The sequence below is a fragment of the Anser brachyrhynchus genome (assembly GCF_964034855.1).
Source record: "Anser brachyrhynchus genome assembly, contig: SCAFFOLD_535, whole genome shotgun sequence".
Lineage (NCBI taxonomy): Eukaryota > Metazoa > Chordata > Aves > Anseriformes > Anatidae > Anser > Anser brachyrhynchus.
The window spans coordinates 27,838-38,133 of record NW_027664101.1 but is presented as its reverse complement, the minus strand read 5'-3'; the positions used below and the strand labels follow the sequence as shown (position 1 = coordinate 38,133).

At 66.1% G+C, this 10,296-nt stretch overlaps 1 protein-coding gene across 1 annotated transcript; it reads left to right on the top strand.

Moving 5' to 3' along the window:
• The first annotated feature begins 6 nt into the window (after positions 1-6).
• On the top strand, positions 7-8,492 carry TP53 (tumor protein p53). Its single transcript, XM_080608468.1, is given in 13 exon segments — positions 7-82; positions 1,128-1,236; positions 1,356-1,407; positions 2,564-2,680; positions 2,682-2,696; positions 2,698-2,763; positions 4,382-4,568; positions 5,341-5,453; positions 5,868-5,977; positions 6,657-6,778; positions 7,207-7,286; positions 7,559-7,641; positions 8,180-8,492. Coding segments are annotated over 12 exon segments (1,104 nt in total). The 5' UTR covers positions 7-82; positions 1,128-1,168; the 3' UTR covers positions 8,271-8,492.
• Positions 8,493-10,296: the final 1,804 nt, after the last annotated feature.

Sequence of the window (10,296 nt, the reverse complement as noted above, 5' to 3'; positions counted from 1 at the left end):
CGGCGCGGCTTCAGCGCGCGGTGCCTGCTGGGCCGGGGGATTCCCAGCGCGTGCAGCGGAGGCGGCGGCGCCGCGAGCGGAGGTGGCGGGGGCCGGGGGGGCCCCGGGGGGGGCCTGGGGGGGTCACGGGGGGTGTGGGCACGGGGGGGGCTCGGGGAACCTCGGGGCACCCCCGCTGGGGGGGTCCCGGGCGCGGGGGGCGCTGCAGGGGCCCGGTACTGAGCCCCCCCCCCCCGGCCTGTGTTTTGGGGGGGGGGGGCGGAGTGGGAGGGGGTCTTTGGGGAGGGGGGGGCGGGGGGGGCTCTGAGGGGCTGGGGGGTTGGGGGGACCCCCCCACAGCCCCCCTGAAAGTTCTTTGGGGGTCCCTGGGCTTGGGCGGGGGGGTGCAGGGGTCCCTGTGGTGGTGGGGGGGGCATGGGGGGGTGTTTTGGGGGGGGCAGCAGGGACCCTTTGGGGTCCTCACAGGTGGGGGGGTCTGTATGGGGGGGTGTCTTTGGGGTCACCATGTGGGGGGTCACTTTGTGGTCCTGTAAGGGGAGTCACTTTGGGGTCCTTGTATGGGGGGGTCTCTTTGGGGTCCCTGTATTGGGGGGGGTCCTTTTGGGGTCCCGGCTTGGGGGGGAGTTTCTTTGGGGGTCCCTGTAAGGGGGGGTCTCTTTGGGGTCCCTCTATTGGGGGCGGTCTCTTTGGGGTCCCTGTATGGGGAGGGGACCTTTTGGGGCCCCTGTATGGGGGCGTCTCTTTGGGGTCTCCTATATGGGGGGGGGGGTCTCTTTGGGGTCTCTTTAGGGTCCCTGTATGGGGGAGTCTCTTTGGGGTCCCCATAAGGAGAGGGGTCCCCATGGGGTCCCTTTATGGGGGGGGTCCTTTTGGGGTCCCTGTTTGGGGAGGTCCCTGTCCAGCTGCTCCCATCCCTGCAGGTTGGGGGGGCCCCATACTGGCCGGCCCCCCCCCCATTTGTGCAGCCATAACTGGGAAGGGGGGGGCTTTGAGGCTCCTCCCCCCCCCCCGCCCCCATTTCCCCCCAAAGACCCAGGCGGCCCCCCCCAAGACAGGGGACCCCCGGCTGGCCCCCCCCCGTGACAGCACTGTCTCCCCTGTGTCCCCGTCCCCCCCCCCCCCCTTAGGGGACCCCAGAGCCTGGGTGCCCCCCCCGGGGACCGGCCCCATGGCGGAGGAGCTGGAGCCGCTGCTGGAGCCCCCCCTGACCGAAGTCTTCCTCGACCTCTGGAACATGTGAGTGGGGACAGGGACACGGGGGGGGGACAGGGACACGGGGGGGGGACAGGGACATGGGGGGGGGGACAGGGACACGGGGGGGCGCCACCCCATGACCTTATTGCCCCCCCTTCCAGGCTCCCCGATAACATGCACTCGCTGTCCCCCCCCGACGATCCGCTGGCTGTGGTAAGTGGGGGGGGGGGGGGGGGGGGGAGGTTCCGGTGTCCCCAAGGGGGGGTCCTGGTGTCCCCAAAGGACCCCGTGGGTCCCCAGAGGACCCCAGCACCTGGGTGACCCCAACAGGGTCCTGGATTTCGAGGGATCCCCAAAAAGCAGCCGGGTCTGTGGGTGCTTCCCAAAAGGGGCCGTGGCCCCCAGCTGTCCCCAAAAGGGACCTGGGTGTCCCCAAAAGGGACCTGGGTGTCCCCAGAAAGGGACCCTGGCACCCAAAAGGGTCCTGGATGACCCCAAAAGGGACGTGGGTGTCCCCAAAATGGGATCCTGGCCCCCAGCTGTCCCCAAAAGGGACCTGGATGACCCCCACAGGGGACCTCGGTGTCCCCAAAAGGGACCTCGGTGTCCCCAGAGGGGACCCTGGTAGCCAGCTGTCCCCAAAAGGGACCTGGATGACCCCAAAAGGAACCTGGATGACCCCAAAAGGGACCTGGATGACCCCAAAAAGGAGCTTGGGTGTCCCCAAAAAGGGACCCTGGCACCCAGCTGTCTCCAAAAGGGACCTGGATGACCCCAAAAGGGGCTTGGCTGTCCCCAAAAAGGGACCCTGGCACCCAGCTGTCCCCAAAAGGGACCTGGATGACCCCAAAAGGGGCTTGGGTGTCCCCAAAAAGGGACCCTGGCACACAAAAGGGTCCTGAATGACCCCAAAAAGGGACCTGGATGTCCCCAAAAGGGACTTGGATAACCCCAAAAGGGACCTGGGTGTCCCCAAAAAGGGACCCTGACACCCAGCTGTACCGAAAAGGGTCCTGGGTGTCTCCAAAAGGGACCTGGTTGACCCCAAAAGGGACCTGAGCGTCCCCAGAAGGGACCTGGATGTCCCCAAAAAGGGACCCTGGCACCCAAAAGGTCGTGAATGACCCCAAAAAGGGGTTTCAGTGTCCCCATAAAGGGACACTGGCACCCAGCTGTCCCAAAAAGGGACCTGGGTGTCCCCAGAAGGGTCCTGGATGACCCCAAAAAGGGGTTTCGGTGTCCCCAAAAAGGGACCCACCCAGAAGGGTCCTGAACGACCCCAAAAGGGACCCGAACGACCCCCAAAAAGGGTCCACAAGGGCCCCTGCCATTCGGCTGCCCCCAAGGCCCCCCCCCCCCCCCCCCCCAGCAGGACCTGTGCCCCCTGGAGCCGAGCGAGCCCCCCCCCCGGGGGCCCCCCCCGGCGCCGAGCCCCCCCCGGCGGCTCCCCCCGAGCCCCCCCGGGCGTCCCCGTCCCCATGGTGCCGTCCACCGAGGACTACGGGGGGCCACTACGACTTCCAGCTGGGCTTCCTGGAGGCCGGCACCGCCAAGTCCGTCACCTGCACCGTACGTGGGCCGGGGGGGGCGCGGGGGGGGGACAATATTTGGGGGGGGGGTGCCGGGGGGTTATACGGGGTTGGGGGGTCACCCAGGAGACCCCATAAAGGGCGTCCTGGTCAGCGGGAGGGGTGAAATGGGGAGGGAGGGTATGGGATTGGGGGGGGGGGGCTGGGGGGGGGGGGCTTGAGTTGTTTGGGGGGGGCACGGGGGGGGACACAATATTTTTGGGGGGGTTACGGGGTTGTGGGGTCACCCAGGAGACCCATAAAGGGGGTCCCAGTCAGCGGGAGGGGGTGAAATGGGGAGGGAGGGGTATGGGATTGGGGGGTGGGGGGGGCTGGGGGGGGAGCTGGAGTTGTTTGGGGGGGGGGCACGGGGGGGGGACACAATATTTATGGGGGGGTTACGGGGTTGTGGGGTCACCCAGGAGACCCCAAAAAGGGGTCCAATCAGCAGGGGGGTCATTAATTGGCAGGGTCCCTGTATGCCAGGGGGTTCTTATGCACCTGGGGGGGGGGTCTCAGTTATTTGGGGGGGGGGGTCTCCATTATTTGGGGGGGGGTCCTAGTTGGGTCCCTATATTTTTGAGGTCCTCATGCACCTGGGGGGGGTCCCCATTAATAGGGGAGGGGTCCCAGCTGGGTTCCCATATTTTTGGGGGGGGCTCATTAATTGGAAGGTTCCTGTATGCCAGGGGGTTCTTATACAGCTGGGGGGGGTCTCCATTATTTTGGGGGGGGTCCTAGCTCTGGGTTCCCATATTTTTTTGGGGGGGGGGGGGGGTGTCATTAATTGGCGGGGTCCCTGTATGTCAGGGGGCTCTTATACACCTGGGGGGGGGGGAGTTTGGTTATTTGGGGAGGGGTCTCCGTTATTTGGGGGGGGGTCTCCATTATTTGGGGGGGGGGGCCTAGCTCTGGGTTCCCATATTTTTTTGGGGGGGAGGGGTCATTAATTGGCAGGGTCCCTATATGGCAGGGGGCTCTTATACACCTGGGGGGGGTCTCCATTATTTGGGGGGGGTCCTAGCTCTGGGTTCCCATATTTTTTTGGGGGGGGGGGTCATTAATTGGTGGGGTCCCTATATGCCAGGGGGTTCTTATACACCTTGGGGGGGGGGGGGGGGGGGAGTTTGGTTATTTGGGGGGGGGTCTCCATTATTTGGGGGGGGGGGGGTCATTAATTGGCAGGGTCCCTGTATGCCAGGGGGTTCTTATACCCCTGGGGGGGGGGCTCCATTATTTGGGGGGGGTCTCCATTATTTGGGGGGGGGGGTCCTAGCTCTGGGTTCCCATATTTTTTTGGGGGGGGGGTCATTAATTGGCAGGGTCCCTATGTGTCAGGGGGTTCTTATACACTTTGGGGGGGGTTCTCCATTATTTGGGGGGGGGTCATTAATTGCAGGGTCCCTATGTGTCAGGGGGTTCTTATACACCTCGGGGGGGGGTGTCTTCATTATTTTGGGGGGGGGGGCTCATTAATTGGCAGAGTCCCTATATGTCGGGGGCTCTTATACGCTGGGGGGGGGTCTCAGTTACTTAAGCGGGGGGTCCTAACAGGTTCTCGGGGGGGGGGGGCACGCCTCGGAGGGCTCCCTGGGGGTGACCCCGTGCCCCCCCCCCAGTACTCGCCGGTGCTGAACAAGCTGTACTGCCGGCTGGCCAAGCCCTGCCCGGTGCAGGTGCGGGTGGGGGCCGCGCCCCCCCCCGGGGCCGTGCTGCGCGCCGTGGCCGTCTACAAGAAGTCGGAGCACGTGGCCGAGGTGGTGCGGCGCTGCCCCCACCACGAGCGCAACGGGGAGGGCGCCGACGGTGAGAGGGGGGGGGCACGGGGGGTTGGGGGGGCTTTGGGGTTTTGGGGGGGGCCAGGGGTATGGGGGGGCTTTGGGGTTTGGGGGGGGTCAGGGGTGTGGGGGGGAGTTGGGTTTGGGGTGGCGCTGCCCCCACCATGAGCGCAATGGGGAGGGCACTGACGGTGGGGGGGGGTATTGGGCGGGTTGGGGGGGCTTTGGGGGGGTCGGGGGTATGGGGGAGTTGGGTTTGGGGGGGGTCCTTGGTGGGGGGGGGCATGGGGGAATTGAGTTTGGGTGGGATTGGGGGGGGGCCTTGGGGAAACGGGGGGCTGGGGCATGGGGGGAGTTGGGCTTGAGGGTGATTGGGGGGGCCTTGCGGGGGGGCATGGGGAATGGGGGGGGCATAGAGGAAATGGGTTTGGGGGTGATTGGGGGGGGGCTTGGGGGCATGGGGAATTTGGGGGGGGCTTGGGGGAACGGGGGGGGGCATGGGGAATTAAGTTTGGGGGTGATTGGGGGGGGGTCCTTGGGGGAATGGGGGTGGGGATGAAGGAGGTGGGGGGGGCATCAGGGGGCTGGGGGGGGACATTGAAGGAATTGGGGGGCCCGGGGGGGCCTAGGGGGGGGTCGGGGGTGATGGGGTCCCGCGGGGTCACTGGGGGGGGGGTCATGGGGGCGGGACACTGGGGGAATTGGGGCGGGGGGGGCTTTATGGGGAGAAGTTGGGGTAATTGCGGATTTGGGGGGGGGGGGCTGTGGGATGATGTGCCCCCCCCCTGCCCCCCCCCCAGGCCTGGCCCCCGCCCAGCACCTGATCCGGGTGGAGGGGAACCCCCAGGCGCGGTACCACGACGACGAGACCACCAAGCGCCACAGCGTCACCGTGCCCTACGAGCCCCCCGAGGTACCCCCAACCCCCCCCCCCCCCCCCAAAAAAAAAAAAAACCCCGAGGCACCCCCAACCCCCCCCCAGCTCCCAAACACCCCCCCCATCCAAATACCCACCCCCCATCCCCTCCCTGGGCCTCCCTTTGCCACCCCCGGGGACATCTGGAGGCTCTTGGGGGGTTTTTTTGGGGGGTGCTGGGGGGGGGGTTCGGGAGGGGGGTCAGGATTTGGGGGCGCTTGGGGGTTTTGGGGGGGGGCTGTTTGGGGGATGCTCCTGTTTTGTTTTTTTTTTGGGGGTGGGGGTTTTCGGGGTGGGCTCGGGATGCTCAGGGCAGGGTTGGGGTGCTCGGGGCGGTGGGGGGGGTGCTCGAGGGGGGGGGGTTGGGGTGACCTCACCCCCCCCCGGTGCCGTTGTGTGTCCCCCCCCCAGGTGGGCTCGGACTGCACCACGGTGCTGTACAGCTTCATGTGCAACAGCTCCTGCATGGGGGGCATGAACCGGCGCCCCATCCTGGCCATCCTCACGCTGGAGGGGCCGGGTGTGAGTTTTGGGGGTGGGGGGGCACCCCAAAATATCTGGGGTTTGGGGGGGTCATCCCCAAAATATCTGGGGTTTGGAGGGGTCACCCCAAAACATATGGGGTTTGGGAGGGGTCACCCCACAACATATGGGGCTTGGGGGGGTCACCCCAAAACATACGGGGTTTGGGGGTGTGGCAGCCTCAAAATGCCTGGGTTTGGGGGGGCTGGGCGTCCACAGATGGTGGGGGGGGAAATGGGGGGGGTCTTTGGGGAGTGGGTGTCCTTGCATGAGCCCAGCTGGGGGGATCTGGGGGTTGGGGGGGGGGGGGAGGTTAATTGAGGGGGGGGGCTCTGGGGGGGGGGTCCCCAAAACCTTGGTCCATGTTGGGGGGGGATTTGGGGGGGGGGATTTTGGGGGGTGGTCCCCAAATGCTTGGGTCCTGGGGGAGGGGGGATCCGTGGCTGGGTCCCTGGGGGGGTTCCGGGGCTGGGGGGGGGGTCTGGAGGGGGGGTCCCCAAAACCTTGGTCCTTGGGGGGAGGGTGGGAATTTGGAGGGTGGTCCCCAAACGCTTGGGTCCTGGGGGGAGGGGGGATCCGTGGCTGGGTCCCTGGGGGGTTTCGGGGCCGGGGGGGTCCCGGGGGGGGTCCCTGTGCTCGGAGCCCCCCCCCCAGCCACTGTTTGGGGGGGGGGCGCAGGGGGCAGCTGCTGGGGCGCCGCTGCTTCGAGGTGCGGGTGTGCGCCTGCCCCGGCCGGGACCGCAAGATCGAGGAGGAGAACTTCCGCAAGAGGGGCGGGGCCGGGGGCGGGGCCAAGCGAGGTGAGGGGCGGGGCCTGGCGGCTGGGGGCGGGGCCAAGCGATGGGAGGGGTGGGGCTGGGGGTGGGGTCAGGCATTGGGTGGGCGGGGCCAAGCGATGGGGGTGGGGCCACGTGGATGGAGTGGGGGCAGATGGGGGCAAGGTTGGATGGGTCGGATGATTCGGGGGGCGTGGCCACGGGAGGGGGGCGTGGCCCGGTAGCTAAGGCGGGGTCAGTGGGGGTGGGGCTTTGAGGGGGGGGCTCAGGCTGTCCTTGCAGGGAGGGGGCGGTGGGGGACCTGCCCTGGGCAATGGGGGCCCCCCCCGGCCTCTGGGGACCCCCCAGGCCTCAGGGGACCCCCCCCCGGGTAATGGGGACCCCCCCCCCCCCAGCTTCTGGGGTCCCCCCCGGGCGCTGGTCCCAGCCCTGCCTGCCCCCCCCCCCCCCAGCACTGTCCCCCCCGGCCAAGGCCCCCGAGACCCCCAAGAAGCGGGTGCTGAACCCCGACAACGAGATCTTCTGCCTGCAGGTGGGGGCTGGGGGGGGGCAGGGGGGGCTGGGGGGGGGGGCAGGTATGGGTTGGGGGGGGGGGCAGCCCAAGGGCCCCATGGGGCAACTGAGGCTCCTGGGGGGGGGGGGATAGGGAGGAGAGGGCTGGGGGGGGGATAGATAGGGCATGGGGGGGTCCCTGTGGGGTGGTTGGGGGGGGGGGTTAAAGGCTGGGGGGGGGTCGCTGGGGGCAGGGCTCACCCCCAGCCCGGACCCCGTGTATGTGTCGTCGTCCCCCCCCCCCCCCCCCAGGTGCACGGGCGCCGCCGCTACGAGATGCTGAAGGAGATCAACGACGCGCTGCAGATGGCCGAGGGGGGGGCGGCGCCACGACCGTGAGTGGGCTGGGGGGGGGTGGCTGGGTCACGGGGGGGGGCACACACACTTGGGGAGGGGGGCCTGGGCACCTGGTGGGGGGCACAAACTTGGGGGGGGGGGGGGCATGGGCACCTGGGGCAGGGGAGCTGTGGGTCCTTGGGGGAAATCCATTTTTGGGGGGGGGGGGTCCCAGATACCTGGGTCCGTGGGGGAGGGGGGCAGACACCCTTGGGAGGGGAGGTTCCCGGGGGTGGGGTCACCAACACGCTGGGGGGGAGCTGAGGTCCCCTGGGGGGGGTGGAGGGGGTCTTTTGGGAGAGGAGTAACAGGAGTTACCGGGGGGGGGGGGTCAGCAACACCCTTGGGAGGGGGTGCAGGGGTCCCCGGGGGGGGGGGTGTCCTTTTGGGGGGGGTCCTGGGTTCCCTGCTTGGGGAGGGTCCTGGCCCTGTGGCTCATTTTGGGGACATCGGCGTCACTTTTGGGGGACCAGGGAGGGGGTAGGAATTTGGGTTGGGGTCCCTGACCCCCCCCCCCCCCCCGCTCCCCCCCCCCAGGTCGAAGGGGCACCGCCCGCGGGGGGAGGGGCCGCTGCCGCGCTCCGGGAAGAAGCTGCTGCTCAAGGGGGAGCCGCAGGACTCCGACTGACCACGCCCCCCGTTGCTGGCCACGCCCCCGCCCCCCGCCTAGCCCCGCCCCGCCTAGCCCCACCCCCTGCCGCCCCAAGCCCCGCCCCTGCTCTGCTCCACCCCCCACCCGCCACGCCCCCGCGCTAAGCCACGCCCCCGTCCCGCCTTGGCCCCGCCTCCCTCGAGTTAGCCCCGCCCCTTTGCAATGGATTTTTTATAGAATAAAACTTTTTGTACTGCCCCCCCTCGGGGTGTCTGGGGGGGATTTGGGGTTGGGGGGGACAATTTGGGGTTCCCCACTACAGGGTACTGGGGAGGGGCTCCAGTTTGGGGTTCCCCAGTATGGGGGGGGGGGGGGCAGTTTGGGGTTCCCCAGTATGGGATATAGGGGGTGCCCAATTTTGGGGTTCCGCACTAGGGGGGTCCCAGTTTGGGTTCCCCAGTTTGGGGTACAAGGGGGGTCCCAGTTTGGGGGGTTCCCCAGTATGGAGTGGGGGGGGTACAATTTTGGGGTTCCCCACTGAGGGGGGGGTCCCAGTATGGGGTACGGGGGGGGGGTGCAGTTTGGGGTTCCCCACTGGGGGGGGTCCCTGCTTGGGGTTCCCCATTATGAGGTATGTGGGGTGTCCGTTTTGGGGTTCCCAACTGGGGGGGGTCCCAGTTTGGGTTCCCCCAGCGTGGGGATTAAGGGCCCCATTTTGGGGAGCACGAGAAGGTCCCCATATGGGGGGGGGGGGGGGATGGGATGTCACCCCCCCCCCCCCCCAAAGCCCAGCTCCTGCCCAAGGCTCAGCCTGGAAAAATTACTCCGTCCCCTTGAGGTGACCTTGGGACGTGGGGGGGGCACCCACAGCCCCCCCGCACCCATCCCCACCCCCCGGGACCGGCGGGGGGGGGGGGGGGGGTCACCATCTGGCTGCCGCCGGGATTAGGGGAGATCAGGGGGGATTTGCGGCCCCCCCCCCGGCGCGATGTGGGTCATGGGGGGGAGGGGCTGGCAATTTGGGGTGTTAATTGGGGGGGCATCATTTGGGGGGGGGGCTATGGGGGGGTAATTTGGGGGGGCTGCATCGGAATTAATGGGGGAGTTGTTAAATTGGGGGGGGGGGGGTATGAGAGGGAGGTGATAATGGGGGGGGTAATGTGTGGGTTGTTAATTGAGGGTTGGGGGGTAGATAATTGGGGTTAATTGGGGGGTCAGCTCAATTAGAGGGTATCAATGGGGGGCTGATCATTGGGGGGTAATGGGGGGGTTAATTGTCAATATCTATGGGGAACTGATAATTGGGGGGGCTGCTAATTCAGAAGGCTATAAGGGGGGTAACTTTGGGGGGAGTGTTAATTAGGGATCTTAATTTGGGGGTAATTAGCGGGGGGAGTTAATTGGGCGGTTAATTAGAGGCTGTGAATTGGAGGTGCCTTGGAGGAGGTCGGGGGGGGGGTGGCTTTGGGGGATTTAAATTAGGGGGTTATTGGGGGCTATGAACATGAGGAGTTAATGAGGGGTGCTAATTAATGGCCTTGATTTGTGACTTCTAATGGGGGGGGGGGGGGCTGTTATTTGGGGTATTTAGTGAAGGACCGTTAATGGGGCTGTTAATTAGGGGTGCTAATGGCGACTGTTAATTGGGAGTATCGATTAGAAGCTGATAATGGGGTGGGGGCTCTTATTTCAGGTATCATTGGTTGTTAATTGGGGGTGTTTTAATTTGGGGGTCATTTTGGAGGCATTTAATTGGGGCAATTGGAGGGTCTTAATAGGGAGGAGTTAATGGGTGTTAATTAGGAGCCATTAACTGGGGGTCATCTCTGATGGCTGTCAATTTGGGGGGGGTGTCCATCGGTGGTGGGTTGTTAACTGGGGGGGGCTGTTAACTGCGGAATATCGAGCATTAATTAATTAAAATTAAATTTCAATTAATTCAATTTCATTGTTAATTAAATCTCTTTAATTAAGACATTAATGGGGGGCTCTTAATCAGGGTGTTAATTAGAGAGGGGGGGCCCAGGGTGTTAATTATGGGGGGGTCTTTACTGTACTCTGT